General features: G+C 42.4%; 1 protein-coding gene across 1 annotated transcript in view; it reads right to left on the bottom strand.

The window, feature by feature from the left end:
* The window catches only part of LOC111671253 (transcription factor Maf), a 52248-nt gene extending 31965 nt beyond the window's left edge, over window positions 1-20283 (bottom strand). Inside the window, exons 1-2 of the mRNA XM_023428332.2 lie at window positions 18886-20283; window positions 11552-11622 (exon numbers count right to left, since the gene is read on the bottom strand). Of these exons, the coding sequence (XP_023284100.1) occupies window positions 11595-11622; window positions 18886-19862 (1005 nt within the window). The 5' untranslated portion in view covers window positions 19863-20283 and the 3' untranslated portion in view covers window positions 11552-11594. The remainder of the gene's footprint in view (window positions 1-11551; window positions 11623-18885) is intronic.
* Window positions 20284-21377: the final 1094 nt, after the last annotated feature.

Here is a 21377-nt window from a genome sequence, read left to right as displayed (position 1 = left end):
ATATCATAGCACGCACATACTTCAAGCTGATTTACTCAGGTAAGGAGGCTGAATTGGATGAGGTTCGATAAACATATGCATAACCATATGCATACAGATAAATCAGTCGATGGAGGTTACATATAACCTCTGATCCTTCTCAACTGTACATGCAGGACAGCTCTGTGTGTGTGTGTGTGTGTGTGTGTGTGTGTGTGTGTGTGTGTGTGTGTGTGTGTGCACTTTTAGGTAACAGAAAGTCAAAGTCATCACAAGACATGCTGATCAGAAACTGTGTCTATGCTGCACTCTGTAACGTGACTATTAGTGATGGAGTGTTCAGGGAGACCCCGCAGATTGCTGGAGCATGTGCTGGGCTGAGCAGAGCGTGTATGTGTGTGTATGTGTGTGTAGTTGGTAACTGTGTGTTTGTTCTTGCTGAGAGTTTTATCCCTATCACACTCCTTCCCACCCCCTCATCCTTCTTTCTTTCCTCTCATCCCTCTGTGGCCGCCTGCTGTGTGCCTGGTAGGTGGCTCGTACACACACACACACACACACACACACACACACACACACACACACACACACACACACACACAAAGACAAAAACACACAGTAAGCCCTCCGCAGGCTGTGGATAGCTGGATAGCTGGTAGATCCCCCTCTCTCCCCCACGCCACAGGGAGGACAGAAGAAGGGGATGACAAGCGAGGAAGAGGAGAAAGAGGAGGAAGGAAGGGAGGTGGGGCTGTGGGGAGCAGGACAGAACAGAATGAGTGGACACCTGTCCTCTGTCAAGCCTCCATCTATCTGCATGTCTGCTACACTGTGGGCTGATGTCTCTCTTTCTAGCAGGTGGCTAAGACTTCGAGTTGGTAAAACAAGCTGAAACGTTGCTGAATGAGACTGAATCTATCTGGGAGGAATAATTAAGAAAATGTTTGAGAAAATAATTTTTTTAAAAAAGGACAGTAATTATGAATGTAATAACAGAATAAGATCCAACTCTAGAAATGTGATGATTATCCGTCTTTGTTGCCGTTTTTTCCATAAGTTGTTGCTTTTTCTTTTTTTGTGAGCGTATTTGTGTGTGTGACGTTGGCCGGGATAGAGACAGCAGAGTGGAGGCAGTAGATAAGATAAGTGCTCTTTATTTCTGACAGAGTCATTTAGTCGTGGATGAAGAGAAGAGAGCAGGAGAGGACGGGGAGGAGAGAGTTATAGTTATGGAGCTGTCGGAGGTTTGGGAGTGTTGAATGAAATGAGGTCCGGAGGAGCAGAGGCAAACAAAGGTGGAGAGGGAGAGAGAGGGAGGCGTCTACGTGACCTTGCAGTCAGAGAAACAGACAGATGAGGGAGGAGAACCTGTTTCCTCTAAATCATGTGCTGTGCTGGGTTTTTTTTTTGGTTTTTTTTTCTCTCACTGTAACTCAGTTAACATGTCAGCCTGCAGGCCACTTGCTATATCTCCCCTCTCCTCAGCCCACTGATCTCTCAATCACTGTCTTCCTCACTCTTAATCCCGCACAATGACTGAGGATGTTCCTGTGTTTTAGCACTAAATTGCACCACACTCTCACACACACTTGCACAGAGTTATAGAAGGTGTTTCTTTGTCATATATTTGCTTGTATTGAGGCATCAAACTGTCAGAGACCTCCTGTCACTTCTGCCATTTTCTTCTCTCCCCCTTCTGTTCCTCGTGTGAGGAAAAGTATTTATTTTCACTTATCAAAGCCTTTTACCCCTGAGAGACAGAAAAATTGCAGTGTCTGCAATACTGAGTGTGTGTGTGTGTGTGTGTGTGTCAGGGGGATGTGGAGCAATGCTGGGGGTTATTATGAAGAGACTGAGATACGACAGGAGAGTCCTCTGATTGGGAATAAAACACTATCTTATCTATTTAAATAAACCCCATTGCAACTCCATCTACACACACATGCAGGCACACATACACTAAAAATAAGAAGGCATATACTGAACGATGCAAGAAAGTAAAGACATTCACTGAAGCACACACACACACACAAAAAAAACTGCAGGAGCTGGCAAATCTATGCATGTAAACAAACACAGGAGCAAATTCACAAAGGGATTTGTAGTAATTAAATTGCAATGATCGCCCTATTTTAGCTTTCACTTTGAAGATGAAAAAAAAGTGTTCGAGCAGAGACATAAGGAAAAACAGTCCTAATAGAACATGAAAAGAACATCTAATTATTCAAAGGAGAGTAGTTACTGTAGGAATAAAAAAAATGAGATAAACAAATAAAATGCTTTCATGCAAAAAACTGCAGCAGAATAAAAGAAGAATCATTTCTATGTTCCACAAATCAACGATAACAGATTTCTTGAATCACCAGTGGCTTACTGGTACGCTGCACTGTGGTAAACCAGTTAGCTGTGATCACCCCATCCTCTGACACTAACCTGCTAACCTTTGACCTCTGGCTGACCAGAGGAGCAGAACCTGTACTTGACCTATGACCTTGTGGCATCTTTAATAACCAGCTCTCCCCCCTGCAGGAATGCACAACAGCGCATATGTCAATAAGACAAGAGACATGCAAAAGATGGATGCAGTGGAGCCGTGTGTGCGCGCGTGCGCGCGTGCGAGTGTGTGTGTGTGTGTGTGTGTGTGTGTGTGTGTGTGTGTGTGTGTGACAGTAAATAGTGAGAGGAGAACCAGTGATGTATGTTGGGTTTGCAGTCTGAGGCTGCAGATGTTCACCCCAGGTGGTCTGACGCTAATAACATTCCACTTTTTACAGGCCCTTTAATTCACTCAAGATAAAGCCACATAAAATACACAGAATAGAACATCGTGTGTGTGAGTGCTAGAAATTGGATCTTTAAATGTGCTTTCTCTTCACTGAAATTGTGGCACACTCAATTTTATCCTTCTTCTGATTATTATTATAAGTAAGTAGAAAAACGGTGGATTTTTAGACATAAGAACTGATGCAGAGGCGTAATCAGAGATTGCTGCCCCTTAAAGATTGTGTTATCATGTCTACTTACTACACCTGCTGTGTGACTTATATGACGCTGTGTTTGATCCAGTCTATTTAATGTGTTTACTATATGAGCAATAGATGAGGGACTAGATGAAGCCTGTGGCCAAAGTCAGTATTCAAACAATTACCCCAGTGTGAGATTAAACATGGATTATCGACAACGTATACAAGCATCCTTGTGTGTGATGAACTCCTTTGATTTATTACTGTGAGCAGGAAAAAGGCAGCTTTCCATTTGTGCCAATTATAAGAGTTTAAAACCATGTAGTGTTATGGTCCGACGCCTTAGGCCCCTCGTGAAAATACCTATTCCTGGTGAGCAGGTGATGAGCTGCTCACTGCTTTTGAACGTAACCAAGAGACAGAGAAAGAGGGCGTATTTGGAGCCCATACTCTTCCCCCCTCAGTTTGCATAGGCAGGACGTTATGTTCAAACATGCCAAAAGAGGGCCCCTGTGCAGTTTGCTACTCCTTCACTCATGTCTCCTCCCTCTCTATGTATGTCAACAACCTTGAAACAAAGCATATGAGAAAGTGAGAGAAAGAGTCAGCTCCCTCCTTTCATCACAAGTGCACAGCAAAAAAAAAAAAAAAAAAAAAAAAAAAAAACTTACTTGAGGACAGAGATTTACAGCACAAGCTCTCAGGCACTGGGACTTGCATATGTTACATTTTATCAATAAAAATGATCAATAATAAATTTGCAATCTTGAATAGATATTTGTCTTTTTCTTATTTGTTTTTGTTACTTTACCAACTATAACTGCCTTACTAGTGAGCCAGCAGCAAGCGAAGATCAGAGACAGTAAAGCCTCTCACTGTCTCTCTCTCTCTCCTCTGGAAAAATGAAAGATTTTCACATGCTAGAGAGTCTTTGGCAATACTTGACATACCACACAAGTACAAATACACACACTCACAGTGTTGACTTTGTGTTCTAGTGCAGTTAATGTGTACACAATTTATTTCTCTCCCCAGAATAGCTGCACTTGTCGCAGGCTTTCATAATTATTCCGCTGGTAAAACCACCGACAGCAGCGTCCTGCCTCTGTTAAACGAACGCACGCACAAACACTGCCATGAGAAACATTTCTGCAGAATAGAAATCACCAATTAATATGAAATGAATAAGTGCAACTCTTTAAATAACAAAAACACCCTCCAACAGATTACAGCTGATTCCTGATGGTTTGTTATCATATTCACTCAGCAGCAGGAAACCTGACTAACTCAACTCCTCTCAATGGTCTCATTGTAAAGACACCTTTGGTCAGTTAGTGACCGCTGTCTTTAATGCATGAGAGCTCAGACTGTCGGGAAAGAAACCACAGCTCCTCTCCTCCTCCACTCCCTCTCTTTTTCTTCCAGCCTATTAGAAGTGGGCTGTTTCTTTTGTTTTTTTTTTCTTTTTTTTGTCATGAATCTTTAAACAGCCTTTTCAAGTGAGTGGGCAGACTGAGTCTCTGCAGAGCACTGACCTGGGCTGCTGAAACAAATATTCTGATGTAACTTATACAGACGCTACATGGGTTAGACCTCGTTCACAATCCCAGGGCCTCTCTAAGAGTTTTGTCCAATCAGCAGCTCAAGCTCACAGTTTTGTGCTATATCTTTATTTCTCTGCCGGCACATCAGAGGAAAAAAGAGAAACAAAGTCTGTCTGAATTTAAATTCTGCTTTATGACAATATTTCCAGCTACACTGTGACACAAATAAAGGATACTGTAGTTAGATTCCAGCATTGTTTGGTAACTGGAATAGCTGCGCACAGAGCCATCAGTGTGTTTGCTCTCCTGTTTAGACTGAGAGGAAATCCATCAGCAGGAGCCCGAGAGAGAGAGAGAGAGAGAAAGAGAGAGAGAGAGGGAACTGACGGTTGTGTATGTATGGTCTCTGCATCTCTTTCTCTGTCATGACTCAAATGCATTTGCTTGTGCAGGCGTGTACACAGCTGCACACATGAACACACGCACACACACACACACACACACACAGAACACCTCCAACAGTAAATAAAGCAGTGTAGTCAGGTCACAATCACAGTAAACCACACAAACGACTACCATCTGTCTTTTTGTCTCTGCCTGTACGAGTCAATGAGCCTCACTGGCAACAGTTCATACTACACTGCCCAAACACAATAACATTCAACATCATGTTTTAAAAAAAATGAAAGAATAAAATATCTGTGCAGGAGTACAGGCTATTCATTATTCCTCTCCCTCTCTCTTATCACTCTCTCATTTCCTCTTTGCCAGGCTCCGTCCCTCCTTCTCTTCCTGTAAATGAGTGATTTATCAGCCTTAATTGCTGGCAGTGGTTCATGTGGTCATGTGACCACAACATGACAGCATGTGATAAATACACCCTGAAAATTAAACCCTGCGTTGCAAACAGAAACACGCGTTGCTTGCATCGTATCTGCAGAGTGAGAGTTTGTTTCAGATACTGACAAAAATAGAATTGGTCTAATAAAAGCGCTGCTTTAAAAACAAAATCTCAGCTCATGATGCGCTTTAAAAGCAAAACGCTGTCATGATAGATGACATTTATCAAAGAGAGGCAAAGGCCATGAGGGAAAAAATTTACAATCAATAATGATAGACCAAGTAAATTTATTGTTAAGAGGTGTTTCACAGCAGTACCCCATAAACACTGAATGCACACACACACACACACACACACACACACACACACACACTTACACACATACACAGAGCCTACAGTAGAATCTATCACCCTGGCTCACATGTTTCCTCCTCACAGCATTCGGTGGCAGGAAGCTGACTGAAGGGCCTGCAGTGCTCAGTTCATGCATCTTATTGTTACATGGAGCCGGTTCTCAACCACTGACCTTTTTATTCACCGCACTATACATTGTTAAAATAATGTATGAGGTGTCTTAGCCAGAGCCACTTCATTGTTTTGTGTTATACACAACAGAAGTGTGTGTGTGTGTGTGTGTGTGTGTGTGTGTGTGTGTGTGTGTGTGTGTGTGTGTGTGTGTGTGAGAGATACATGGATTTGCACAAAAAAATATTGAATGTGAATGCACAGAAGCAAATACATGTTATGTTAAAAGACTAAACAACAGCATTAAAAAAAAACTATCAACTATCAGTGTGTGTGTGTGTGTGTGTGTGTGTGTGTGTGTGTGTGTGTGTGTGTGTTCACAAAGTGGTAACTAACTGGTAGTCATACATTTTAGTATAATTTTGCATGTTCCGACCGATAAAAGTAGATTCACATCCTCAGTAGTGCTGTGTTTGTCCTATCGACATCCTTGTGCTCCTTGTTTATAGACTAGGCAGTAAAACACATTTATGGCTGTGCTTTTGCTGCTGTCATGTGACAAATGCTTTTTTCTAAATGTAAAGTCATCCTGGGTTTTGTGAGCTCAAAACTGGAAAACTGGAAAAACACAAGAGTAAGATTAAATGAAACCTAAAAAACTAAAAAAAAAAAAGAAAAAAAGAGAAGGGACAGCAAGCAAAATCTACGGACCTCAACATGAAAATAAAAAGCAACAAAGGAGAAAATTGTAAAAGATATTTTTTGAGATTCTACTTTAATCTTGTATCCTATTCTATTTTGCTCTGCAGTTATTTGTTTATTTAAAAAATAAATAAATAAATAAATAAAATCCAACTAGTCCATCATTCTGAGTTTATGAAAAACATCTCAGGCTGTCGCTGCACAGACATACAGAATTATGTCTCAAATTCAGTGCACACAAACAGAAATGCAAAAGTAATATTACTAAACTTTTATTCATGTATTTTATACTTAAATATAAGTGTTTTATTCTCTGTCTGCTTTATTTGTGTCTTTTCTGCAGCAATAATGAACTTTTTTTCAACATTATTTTACTCTCAACATTTAAATTGCGATCCACTCTCAGACTCGCACCTGATCCCTGTCACTGATTTGAAGCTCAAATAAATGCAATTCAACCAAGGAGTTGTGCGCTGTGATCAGCCGCCACACTAATCTCTTCTTCTGATGAAACACAGAATCCAGGAAGACTGAATGTGAGGGTGAGAGAGGCAGACAGAGAGGAGGGACAGGCGCAGACAGTCTTACTTTCTGACTGACGTCTATCTCGAACACGCGAAACATCTGATCTCTGCAGGAGTCACACTAATAATGGCTCAAGATGATTGCACAGTTTGGACAACAACAGAAGCATCTATTGAGAAATGAAGTGTGTGTGTCTGTGTGCATGCCTTACCCTGCTTGCGTGTCTTTGGCGTTTCTGCAGGTTTGCATATTGCATATATAGATGCCTGTGTATAAACAGGTGGGGGGGGGGGGTGACTCCAGAACCTCTGCACCTTCTCTCCCTCCTCCTTATTTATTTGTCTGTATTAGTTAGCTCCTTCTCAGCACTTAAAATTAATGTCATCCAGCAGAAAATAGAGGCTGAAAGCTAAAATTCAGCACTTTCCCAGCAGCCTGGTTATTTATCAAGCTAACAAGGAGAAGATGCATCCCGTTTCAGCCGGGCTCAGGAAATATGTGCCATTAAAGCCCAGAGCTAGTGTTTGAGAGCCAGGGAATAAAAGTGAGGGTGTCAGGGAGAAGGGGATGGACGGCATCGCCAGCAATATGGATGCAGAAAGACTGGCAGACACATTTATACAAGGGACAATAGATAGACTCTGGTAGAAGCAAGAGAAGCGAGAGGAAACACACGCATTCTGTCTACCAATGGCAGAGCCACAATACATATTCTGCATGAGCTGCATGTGTGTATATGAAGTGCTGATTCGCTGATGGCTATAAAAGATGATCCTTTAGGGGGTACAGGAGACACAGTTTGGAGCTTTGAATAAATCATGTGTTGCTTAGCTCTAATTTTCTCTTTAGGAGCAGGGTGTTGAAACACATCCTGAGGACTGTTGGTATTGTGCCGTGTTAACATCTCTATAGCATCAGGAGCTAACGCCGGAGTGTTGGAATTCAATTAGACACTGGGTGCAACGCTAAGAAGCTAGCAGTGGGCAGTCACCGCAGGGAAGAGGGGATGGTGACACGAGGTAGTAGAGTGTGTGTGTGTGTGTGTGTGTGTGTGTGTGTGTGTGTGTGAGGAGAAGGAGGCTGCGGGCGAGAGGAAGGCCCTGGGCTGCTGGCTGCGGTGATTCAGGGGAATACATTATATCACACTAACCTCCGGCTGATCACAAGTTCCTCTCTCAATCACGCTGTGAACACACAGTCACAACCTGAGGAAAACTGTGCCTCTGAGGTGCGCGCGCACACACACACACACACACACACACACACACACACACACAGAGCGGTAACAGCTTTACAACTAATTATGTTTGAATAAAACAACACAATCCAGGCTTAAACAACTGAAACATCGGAGAGAAAATTGTATATTATCACAAGTTGAAAAGAGGAGCGGGTTGGTGTTTAGAGGTTTGGCTGGAGGGTGCAGCTTTTCCCCCTAACTATCATCCTCTCTGTAATTTAGAAGAAAGAAAGAACACATAACACGTTTTTAAAAACAATCCAAATCTAAACACAGTTATTCTGTGTTCAGTTTGTGTATCTTTACAACTGCAGAGAACCAAATCTTCTTTTCCCCTAATGGTTGTTTCTAACACAGACCCAATTCTGCTTGCTTCCTCTCTTTCCAGACCCAGGCTGATAATGAGCATACATCCTGTTCATATCCTCCCTGTCATTTGGATTTTCTGGATGGAGGGATGGCGTCTGTGTCACCATCAGGACGGGAAGAGTGTAACGAGTCTAACACTGGGCAGCTAGAAGATATATATATCCCTGGCAGTGAAGGATAGTGAAGTGTGTCAGACTGGGGATGGAGCAAATCCTGGTCCCTGCATAATACAAAAGACCTTAACACAGTGTGTTTTATATAAGTGACATATAAATACACTGTTTGAATTAAGTGTGATGCATTGAAAAGTCTAAAATCTAAAATCATAGTAAGGAATTTTGTTTCTATATCAGGAGCGATGACATAATTTCATTGTCTATTTTATAGTCGATTAATACTAATCTGATTTCAACCAGAAATTCTGAGAAGATGAAAATGTTCCAGTTTCATTTTCATCAGGCAAATGTGACGAGGGGTGGCCAGTCAAAATACGTCATGATATACATCGATGTCTGTCTTTCCCTATCAGCCAGTCATATTTAAAGTTTTGATATTAATCACCATCTAAGGGTAAAAGTTTTTCGTGTTTATGTACACAGTCCATATGTCCACGCCTGCATTTAAATATATGCTTCCATTATTTCTCTGTCTTACACTCACACACCCCTTTATGCGTCTGTGTGCGCATGTGTCCTTCCTCCTCTGCCGTGTCTACAAAAACCTGACCTGCCTGCTGTCAGCCACAGAGGCACCTTGCCCCCCAGCCCCTCCCCCTCCTCTGCGAGTGGCCGACTCACCCCATCACCATGAGGGGAAGAGGAGTTGGGAGGGGAGGGGAGGGGGAGAGGGAATGGCAGGGAATAACGGGGAAGTGGGGGTTGGGGCGGGTGGAAGATACAAGGGGAGAGATGGTGGAGGCGTGGTGTGTGGGTGGGTGGCTCTGAAGCTTCCACTAATGTGCCCTCTCCACTCCCATGCCTGTGACCTCAGAGCTCCTGACAGCCAGAAAGTGCTGAAGCATGCAGGTGTCCTAACGCTGCAGCCGCACACACGCAAGTGCAAGAACTCATGGTCTGCTCATGAGTCTGCGCGCGCACGCACACACACGCGCTCACACACACAGGTGCACGTGTCCTACCTTAGCAGCCTGCATTTTCTCATGCTTAACTCCTTCACCACCTCCATCCACACTGTGTCAATACCATCACATCTAAATATGCGCATCACACTGTCTATTTATAATTAGTCAACATAAAAAAAAAAAAAATGGACAGTGATGGAGTGCATATCGAATGCAAAACAAGCATGTGCTTCACAATGCTGAGCACATTAGGAAAGTAGAGTATACTGTCTGCTGCACAGTAAAATTAGCCGATGCTGATGCTGTAGTTTCGTCTGTCCAGCCTCTCGACTGTACACTGTTAGATCTGAGGTGTCCAGAGAGTGTCCTGTCCTGTCTGTGTGTGTGTGTGTGTCTGTGTCTGTGTGTGTGTATGCGTGTGTGTGAGTGAGAGAGAGGGGGGTTAGGGTTAGAGAGTTGTATTACAGTGGTGATGAGTCGCCTGGCTGCGAGGCTGATACCTCAGCAGCACCCAGCATTGACCAGGCCTTTAAATAAAGCCTTCGATCCTCCAGCAGCAGAGAAGGTCACCGCCTGCCTCTGGTTACCCTGCCTGTCTGTCTGCATCCACGGCCAGGAGCCCTCCCGCATCCCTTCCTCCCTTCCCTCGTCTGCTCACCTCCTCCCGTCCTCTCACCCTGGTGTTCACTTCTGCATTTAAATCCAGGTGCCTTCCTTCCTTGACTCCTCCCCTTAAATTTGCCGTGATTCCTTCCTCCACTTCTAGTCATCTTTATCTCCTCGTCCCTTTTTCCTTTATTTTTCAACCGGCAATGCGAAAGCACAAGAAACTAGTCCTCACTTTCCCTCACTCGCTCCATCATCCTCTGCAATCCCCACATCCGTCCATCTGTGTGTCATCCAGAAATAAAAAATTATGTACAGTGTTTGTCTCCACAGAGAGAGCAGAGAGGGTGAAGTAAGTCAGGGGTTCGGGACAGAGGTCAAAGGTTTTGGACCTCGTCCCATGAGCTCTGTGCATGTCACCCTGCTGTCAATCAAGCAACACTGTCGGAGCCCCAAAACATGGAGCTGCATAACATCACACACAATAAATGTTGAGAGAGGAAGGAGTTTGGTTGTCATAGAGCTAAATACGAAGTGAGAAAAAAAAATCCATCCAATAACAAAACCCTCCCAGGTGTCTGCTGTCCTAAATGAGTGCTTCCTTATCAAATTAAATCAATATTAACAAGTGGTTTGTGGTTTTGATTTCACTCAGGAGAAATATACAACAGTCTTACTTCATGTCAGAGGTTTTATACCAACTTTTGTCAGATTTATACTAATATTGAAAATATCAGGAGGTCATAGGGCTAGAGATTTAAGGCTTCTGTCAGACAGTGTAAATAAAGACTGTATTCAAACTGTTTGAACGTAATAGTTAGTGTTCGGATTTCTGTTTCATTCACAATCATAAAATCAAATATAATCAATGGTTTTAAAGATTAAAAATTGTGCATGTTGTAGAATATCACTAACTTGCTTGGATGTAAACCTTCCTTCCTTCCTTTTGTTCTTAAATATAAAGTGGGCAAGGAGATTGATGCCAAGTCCTTTTGTGTATAAATCCATAATTTTGCACATGTAAATAAAATAAATGATATAAAATAGCTTGGTGTGAACATCTGGATTTTGATGAACCTGCAGCAGACATGCAATTTAGTTCGACTTCTGTGTCACTAAACTTGTAGATGCAGTTTATATTTTATTTTAATTTGACATTAGTTTTATATATTTCAACAGGGAAAGTGTATTAAATGAATCTGTTGTGTTAGAGAGTGACTGAACAGCACAGGTTACCTCAGACTCCAGGGTGGTGGGACGGAGAGGTCACAGCTCTCTATCACAGATGGAGGAATTTTCTCGATGTCCTACAAAGACAGGAAACAGAGATGAACTTTAAAACACTGTGATCGCAACAACAGTGACTTTCTGCTGTGGACATACAGTAACATACTTTGAACATGAAGTACTCAAACAGTTTTGTTTCTAAAGTTGCCTTGAGTTTAAGGAAAGTTACCTGCGGTGTTACAAAATGATCGGGGGAGCAAAGCTCAAATGACAAATTATTGAATGGCAGTTTAGAACTGAATGACGGACTTCTGGAGTGATTAAAAAATGACCCAAATAGAATTCACAATATGATATCAAGCGATTGGAATTATTTTTCAAATTAGGAAGGAGGTATATAATTCAAACAAACAGATAAACGACTCAGATGAACAGAACAGCAGCACTAAACGATAAATTAAATTCTCAATCAAATACATTTCAATCAATCAGATATTTATAGATTTAAATGGAAGGTTTAGATTTGTTTTGTAATTTTGTTTTTTACACACATATATATATATATATATATATATATATATATATATATATACACACACTGTATTTCATGCAATTAACTTTCCAAGACAGAAACAAGTGCACATGCATGCACCCAAATACACACACAAGCAAAATCAATAAATATCAAAATAATATCTGAAATTAAGTTCAGGTTACTACATTTTATTCTGATAATAAATTCTAAGTCTTTATCAGTCTTTAAAATAATTATTAAAAATTTAAGTGCATTATTTCAAATAATCTAATTAAAATGAGTTTAAATGTTTTATTTTGAGATGATAAAATGCAGCATTAGCTCAGGATCTTATTTGCATGTTTACTTATGTGTGAGAGTAGGGCATTGACACACATGTATGTGAATCTCGCATATGTGAGCAATGTACTGTATGAGCATGTCAAGGACGAAGTGTGGATGAGAAAACCTGGTGTAAAAACCAAGTGACGAATCATCCTGAAAAACTTTTCCCTGGGCTTCAGTAGAGAGAAATGAGGCGAAGGAGCCACAAAGTATATTAATGCCCCCCAATCCATCTTTAAGCAACAATGAGAACCATTCATTTCCCTGTAATCCGATTCACACTGGGGCCAAATGGACTCTGACCCATTCAGCTGCGTAGGAGCTCCCAGTGACAGACCTACAGCAGAGAGAAGGCTGCCGTCACCTGAGAAATGTTCTGTAACATCAACTCAGACAGAGTCCCAGGTGCCCCTGCACTCTGCTGAGAATTTACAGTTTCAACCCCACAGACATGAATCTACACACAATGAACATAGAGAGCTTGATAAACACACACGGAGGACCAGTCTCGCACACACACACACACGTATACATACTGTACTCCCACATACACACACTCACTGCGCACCCATACTTAAACGCGTCTACTCTTTGTGCACTCTTGCTAAGCCAAACAAGCACACGCACGCGCGCACACACACACGTGCAGGGCTTGATACAGGGGTGAGGTCCACGTGCAGAGGGTTGCTACATGGCAGCAGTGTGTGGGGTCAAGGCCTTTCCCAGGTACAAATGAAAGGAAGAGGGGAGACTTTGGAAGAGCTGAACAACACTGTGGGTCACCTTGCCTGGCAAAGAGATCAATGTCTTTTTGACTGGCAGAGAGACAAAGAGAGAGAGAGAGAGAGAGAGAGAGAGAGAGAGAGAGAGAGAGAGAGAGAGAGAGAGAGAGAGAGAGGTTGACTGCAGTAGAGGGGTAAATCACCTCTTGCTTCATTGAGATGCAGGTAAAACACACAAGGGTCGGGCTCAGCTCCAGCTCCACCCTGCATAACACAAACGTGTGCATGCGCAGACTTAAACATGCACACAAACACACACACACAAACACACTTGCATAATGCATTCAGTTTTCAAACAGCCCCCCACCACGTTCGCTGCGGTCCAAAACACACCCCTCCACTGACTCTGTGCCCTGCAACTCAACTCACTGTTGAAAACATCAACACAGCCTCGGCTATGTTTATCTGTGAGTCAGAATATTGTGATCACATATAATTAAATCATAATTAGCTTTCATCTATTGCCCTTTAGTTATGGATTCTGAGGAGAGCCTCTTATACTGGCAAATGCAAATGTAGTATTTGAAATCCAACATACACAAAACATGAGACGCATTACATGTGCCTGTATGCACATTCTTTTACAGCTGAGAATTTGCAGAGATCTCAATTCAACACAGGACTATAGGATTGGATTCAGACAATCACATTACCTCCACTCTGCCCATGCTTCTATTTACTGGGGAAAAAAATCACCATGTAAAGCCAATAAGATACAAAACAGCAGCGGTGGAACAAACCTTCTTTACAGCTGCTGCATTCTTACCACATGCACAGCGGGGACAGTGGGGACAAGTTAAATTATTAGGGTTTCAAATAAATGACACATAACTCAGGACACAGGAAGACAGAGAGAGAGAGAGAGAGAGACAGAGAAAGAGAGAGAGGGAGTGAGGGAGAGGGAGACAAGCTCTGGTATTGCAGGTCTAGATGATGGACGGACCACAGAGGAACATAAATGCAGCTGATTTAAATCACTTTAAATGTAAATGTTTATCGCATGGAGTGATGCAGATGCGGACTGAGTGGAAGAGATTGAAATTGTTTCCTCTTTTGAATGCGAATATGTTTTTAACCCTTTGGGGGGTTGGTCATGGGGAGGGGGAGCACACACAGGGAGGGAAAAGAGAATGAACTTACACAAAAAGAAAACAGTTGTGTTACAACATGAGCTCCTATTTTTTACAAACTACCTTTTATTAATATGAAACCAATTGTTTTTTACTCAGTTTATTTGTATGTAGCTTTAGATAAAATTAGAACACAGTTTTTCTTAGATATAGTGATTCTTCAGCAGTGTTTTGAGAAATAAGATGTTTCCTTTCTGCTCAAACGATTATAAAAAACACTTCCAAGTACAACAGCTACACATCTATGATTCGGTAGTTCTTAAACTAATTAATATAGTCAAGAAAAAATTAACGCAGCCTAATTTTTTTTGCACCTGTGGCCTTTCGAGTTTTTCTGTACTGCGTGAGATTATATTATCATTATTTGTTTCACTTACGTTTATTTAATTTCCCTTTGATTGACATACAAAGATACAAGCACCACAATGACATGGTAAAATGACTCATCCCTATAGATTCAATGCACTCAGTTAAAGCATATACACACCCTTCCATCACAACGTCAAATAAAAGAAAATGCCGGCTGCTTATTGAGCACTCACACAAACAGACACTGAACGGTGCGCACATCCTTTGTCCTATTAATTCTGAGGCATTAAAGCAAAGTACATGACGAAGATTCAAATGTCAATACTGATAAATTTCAGAGTGATTTCCCATACTTGACCTGAAAGAGAGAGTCCAATATTGTGACAGCAGACAACTGCATTATCTTTAATAACCTAATCATTGGACATACTGCAAATGAATACAGCACAGAAGTCAATATACTGGGCCGGAGAATAGAATTACACTTCATGCTGATAAGATTAATAATGTGGTGTCTGTATGCTACATGAACACACTTTTTTTCAGACCGTACAAATGAAGGAGGGGAAGCAAATGAAAGATAGAGAAGCAGTGAATCTGGTAGAGTGCTGAGAAATGAGGAGGAAGCGCTGAAATGTTGTTTCCTGTGCCTTCTGTCCTCCTTCAACACAGGAAGTGAATCAGTGCTTCTGAATCCTCCTGCCCTTTGGTATGTTTAGAAGTCAAAACACAACACACACACACACACACGCGCACACGAGAATAAAGCATCCTGCACAATTTCCACACCCCTCTAATGATCAGCAATTTTCCACTGCATCATTCTAACGGAGCACAAACACTGGAAACCTATGAACCATTACACACGGCAGACCCTCCTGTCTGTCACACAACACTGCTGACGTACAAAGCAGGTTCCAGGTAAAGACTGTCCCAAGCAAAAACCTGAGACTCCGGAGAAAAACTCGACTCATCTTATCTGCCCCACAGAAGAAAAGAGGTGCCATGAAAGAAGTATAGCATCTCCAGTTCTAGGTTATAACACAAATGTAATTAAACAGCACACTATATTGACCTAATCAGATAGGAGGGCCATAAATTAGTGGACACATGCTCACTAAAAGGCCCTCTCTTCTCAGCTAGGACGCATCTCTGATCGTTTATCATCTGAAAGGAGCAGGAAGGCAGCCAGCATCTCTCTCTCGCTCTCTTACTCTCTCTCTCTCTCCCTCGCTCTGTCTAGCTCTATCACTGTCTCTCACTCACTTTTAATCACAGAGAAAATCATTCCTCCAGGCATGAGAGCAATGTGCTCTCTCGTCTTGTCCCTCACTCTGTGCTTTCATGGGAGCCAGTATGAGCCAGGTGACTGTACGTGACACCCTGTACAGGTGAGACAGCACAGAGCTAATACAGAGTCTTTGTCTTCAACTCTGCATTCAAACAAGTCGCCGCCGTGGTGTATCTTAAAGCCACACACACACACACACACACACACACACACACACACACACACACACACACACAAAAACAGCTCTTCTTCATGTGCATACACACACATGCCAGCACTCAGACTGTCAAAGGTCCTGCAGTAGGAAAAGATAATATCCCTCCTCCACACATTCACACGCACGCACACACTAATACACACACATCAGCACACAGATTTCCAGTAGCATGCATTGTGGTGGCAGTGACCTTGCATGGCAGCCCAACCCAGAGCCTGTGCAGCTTTTATCTCAACCATACTGTCTTTAGGATACACAGAGTTCCTGAGGAGGAGGAGGAGGAGGAACACTCTGCAGGCCAGGCTCAGTCCAGAGCAGAGGCTGAGGCAGGGTGCAGACTGCCGGACCTGTCAGTCACTACAAAACCAAATCACTCCGAGTGCTTCCTGTGGCTTTCCCTCAGTACTCTCAGCATTATTACGTCAGAAATCAAATAAAGGACCTTTACACAGAAGCGAAAGAGATTAGCACAAAGTCTCGCGTCAGAACAGTAGCCTACCGATAGAGACGAAGCGACATATCACGCCACCACAGTATCATTATAGTGTTTACCCGCGTAACAAGAATATTTGCAAATACTGCGGAATCGATGCAGGTCAAAATGCACAGATTTAAAATGAGAAATATTCGGTTGTTTTTGCCTCATCTTGTCCAGACAGTTTTTTAATGTTTGTCATGTAGAGCTTTTGTCAGTGGTCAATTTTAAAATGAAACTTTCCACAGACAATATTCAACAAGTGGACATCTACCGAGTAAAGAGTGCAAGTTTACTCTAAAATCAATGATTAACTCAACCATTCTAGGACACCTGCAGCACAGTTATTGGGCCCTGAGGAAAAAAATGAATTATATTAGAAACGCTGCTGAGCACTGTGCTCTGACTTTCTGCACGATTTTTTAAATGTAGGAGTTTTTCTATCTTTAATTACGCAACAGGTTCAAGCCGTGCCGTTTATTTTCTGGAGAAGCAAAAATCAAAAGAAAAAGTAAACTATTAGAAATAATTCGCCGTGATCTTTACACGAAAAAAAAAAAATTTAGAATACAAAACGTATATTAGTTGAAGCCTAAATTACTTATAGAGTTGGACTTGGTCTTGGTTACAATCAAAATAAAAACCAGACGTTTATGTTATCTCAATGACATTTTCAATTGGCATTTTGTTCTTCTGTTCACAGGCTATTTCACTTTAGAAGATTATAAGAGTGAGAGTGTGTGGCATCGCCTCAAAGACAAAGTGACAAACAACATGCAAAACTAAAGAGAACAAAAATAATAAACATTTTCAGGAGAATGTATTTGTTTCCTCTCATGAAGGTTTATTGATGAATGGTATAGATTTTTTTAATTCCATTTAAAGAGTGAACACGATATCTGCCAGTTAACTGTACTATCCAGACATCAGAAACCCAGGGCATCACAAAAAGATGTATGTCTGCTTGATACTTTGCTTAATTATTCTGCAACACCGGGAGAACATTAAATCTCAGTTTCCAAACAGTTCACAGTTTATTGACCGAATCAGACCCACAGGGTTCAGAGTAAACTTCACCAAGTTCCTTAAAATGAAAGGAAATCACATTATCAGCGAACTACAGGAAGAATAGGGCATTTGTTGCAACACTTTTTTTTAGCCTCTCTCTAATTTATTTCATGGCATGCATCATAATCTGCTTCTGCTGTGTTCAAACCTTTTTATCTTCAGCCCCACTTGTTGATCGCAGTCTGTTTAGTCTGTGCATCAGTCAGGAAGAATTAGAGGTGTTTCTACTAAACACCCCGATGCTCTTCACTTTCATGTGTGGTCTGTCAGTATAAATCAATATTAAGGACAAATTTGTCTTTTTCCACAAAGTCATTTTTTTCCCCCACAAGAGGCTGGTAGGATGATGAAGGGTTCATGTTCGCGGTGAACGTTTAAGAAGCAAAGTGACGGATGAATGTACTTCTCCACACTTTTTTTTTTTTTTTTTTTTTTTAACAAAAGGTGATTAGGCTGAACAATGCAGTCATGGTGTAACACAGTCATTATACACAGGTTCACAAAAAATAGGAAAAGGGGAAAAAAACAAACAAAAAGGAGCAAAAACACAGTCCGTACATGACCAGCATGCACCGCTTCACACAACAGTCTCTAATTTCCAAACTTCTCTTCTGAGTTTGGATGTTTTTTTTTTTTGTTGTTGTTGTTTGTTTGGGGTTTTTTTTTTTTTTTTACAAGACACATGGAAAATATGAAAATGAGATAATTCAAAATTAACTGACTTTGAGTAAAAACACAAAAAGAAGTTTAAAATAAAGCTGTTGTGCCTGAGGATTATTTCATTTCACAAAACAATTTTCTGTGTAAAGTGAACAGGATGGACGAGGCGCAGGATGAGGAGAGGAGCGGACCTATGTGCTGCACGTTGTCAAGTTATTTTGTCTCTAAAAGACAAACATGACGAACTGGACACAAGTCCTTTAAAATATTTGTGGAAAACTGAATTCCTTTTCAGAGTCTTTTATAAAAGCCTATTTATGCATCTTTGTGAAAAAGCAAATCAAACAAAATTCCTCACCCTGAAACAAAAACACGTCTGAAATACAGAAAAGTGGAAAAACTCTTTTGTACTTAACTAACGCAGCTTTAACAAAACAACTTCAACACAAGCACGCACAACTTAATTTTAGCTGCGCGCAAATTTAAAGTTTTTTTTTCCCCCCGTTTCTTTGTGAGGGTCGGTTATTAAAACTTTTCAGCGCCGAGACTCACATGAAAAACTCCGGGGATGAGGGGTTGTTGTCGCTGCTGGATCCTCCGTTTTCTCTGAAGCCGGTGCTGATCAGCTTCTCGTATTTCTCCTTGTAGGCGTCCCTCTCCCTGGCCAGCCGGGAGATCTCCTGCTTGAGGTGGTCCACCTGCTGCATGAGTTGCGTCTTCTCTCCCTCCAAGACGTGCCGCTGCTGGACCCGCTTGTACCGGCAGGACTGGGCATAGCCCCTGTTCTTTAGTGTCCTCCTCTTCTGTTTCAGACGGATCACTTCTTCCTTGCTGACCCCCCGGAGCTGCCGGTTCAATTCCCGCACCGACATGGTCACCAGCTGCTCGTCCGAGAACCGGTCTTCCAAGCGCAGGTGCTGGTGGTTTCCCCCCGCTCCGCCGCCGGACTGAGACCCGGAGGATGGGTGGTGTGCCCCTGTGTGGTGGTGGTGGTGATGGTGGTGGTGGTGGTGGGGAGCCCCGTTCTGAGCTGCGGCTGCGGCGATAACTGCGGACACCACGGCGGCCGCTGATCCCATCTCCTCCCCGGCCATGGCGCCTCCTGCCCCGGCTGCGCCTCCGAACTGCTGCCCTCTGGCATAGCCATCGAAGGTCTGGAGCTGGTGACTGCTGCTGATCAGCGCCTCTACTGCGTCCTCCGGGCTAAAGCCCAGAGCCTCGGGGTTCAACTGCTGTTGGTACCCGGTCATCCAGTAGAAATCCTCCAAGTGCGCCTTCTGTTCGCTCCCTGATCCCGGACTGGGCGCCGAGAAGCTTGGAGAGGGGGGAACCGAGCTGCAAGGCGTGCTCATCGGGGTGGAAGATAGGGATCCCCCGGCGACCAGGCGGCTGCACTGGCTGATGCTGCGATCGGGCTCCACCGGCTCCTTTTTCACTTCAAACTTCATCAGATCGAAGTCATTAACATATTCCATGGCCAGGGGACTGGTGGGCAGGTCGGAGTTGCTCATTGCCAGTTCTGATGCCATCCTCTTGCTGTTGACAGTCCTCCAAAGGGGGTGAGGAGCACCTGTCAAAGTGGGCTGCTGAGACACGCACTGAGCCAGCTTGATTTCTTTATTTATTTTCTTCAAAACCGGAGGAAAAAGTGGATTTTCTCGCACTAATTGCGCAGCGCAGGTTTTGGTTTTGTGAGTCGATAAGTTTTTTTTTTCTTCAGTCTGTGTTGCACAGACGCATTGGAGCAGCGCTGTTTCCTCCCTCTCTCCCAGCGTGCGGGTGTCTGAGCGCCGCTCTCTCTGTTTCTACCATTTAACACTTCATGGCTCCTTTTAGGATTAGTGCGCCAATTTGAGGAGGTTCACGTACGTGTCCCGGGCAAATAGTTGCCTTGTGGAGAAAGAGAAAAAAAAAAACTCCACCCAAGGATTGATAGATTTTTTTTTTCTAAGGGATCAGTCAGCCGACGAGTTAAAAAGCATTGCTTAGTTTTATAGGCGCCCTGACGTCAGGACTGAAATATGAAATTGACCGAGACTCAGCCAATGAGCAGCTCAGCCTGGGCTCGTAATTAGCATAACGGTATAGAAACCAAAGTTTTCTGAAGTGTCCGAGCCTATCAGCAGATTGACACATGAGACTAAATATTCATCCTTTTGTCACTTTTCATGGAAAAGAAAGAAAGCGAGAGAAAGAAAACACATTGCAAGGATTGCACGAAGATTTCAGATGGTAAATATGCATGTCTACCTTTTTTAGATTAGCACTTCCGTATCATTTTAACACACATTTAATATTTTTCCCTCATAATAATTACATAAAATATAATTCAAATTAATTATCAGAGCATATTTGTCAACGATATTATTTGTCTCAGCATGATCTGTTGATTAGTCAGACTTTGTTAATCCAGCTCTCATGCAGTCCGAAAGTGCACAGGTGGATTTCATTCATTAGTAAATAAGCAGCTTTCTAATTAAAGAGTCAAACTGATCTCAAAAGTCTTATCAAACAACACAACAACAGTGCGAGTCTGTCACACAAAACATCGAGGTACTGTAATGTATCAAACAATGCCTTTTAATTTTCATTGAGCAATAGATAAATGCTCCATATACCACCTATAACGGCAGAAACAGATCACCACATGTGGAGGAGGGTTGAAGTGTTTGAAGAGAGCGTGGCACGGGTCCGGTTCATTGACATTGTTTGGAAACCCAATGTCGCCACCTTTCGGTATAAAAGACGACTCCATGTGGCACTGGTCAGGGTTTGTCTGTATCCGATTGTCTTGCAGTGTACACACACACACACACACACACACGTACACACTTTTCTGTTGTAAGTGGGGAAATATTTTTTAATCATTTAGCTCAAAGCGGAGCCTCATCTGCTCTCTCTTCTCAGTCATACTGATGAGACTGAAGATGATTTAACGAGGCAAACATTTGTCCCATGATTGCCCAGAACAGGCAAACACATTTGTAATTGGCCATGGTTTAAAACAGCGGGAAAAAAACCTTGAAAATAGAAAAAAAAAAAAA

The sequence above is a fragment of the Seriola lalandi genome, unplaced genomic scaffold, assembly GCF_002814215.2.
Source record: "Seriola lalandi dorsalis isolate HSWRI2012SDOR001 ecotype SW California unplaced genomic scaffold, Sedor1 jcf7180002054873, whole genome shotgun sequence".
Lineage (NCBI taxonomy): Eukaryota > Metazoa > Chordata > Actinopteri > Carangiformes > Carangidae > Seriola > Seriola lalandi.
Note: the sequence above shows the minus strand (reverse complement) of the source record. Positions and strands in the feature narration are given on the sequence as shown.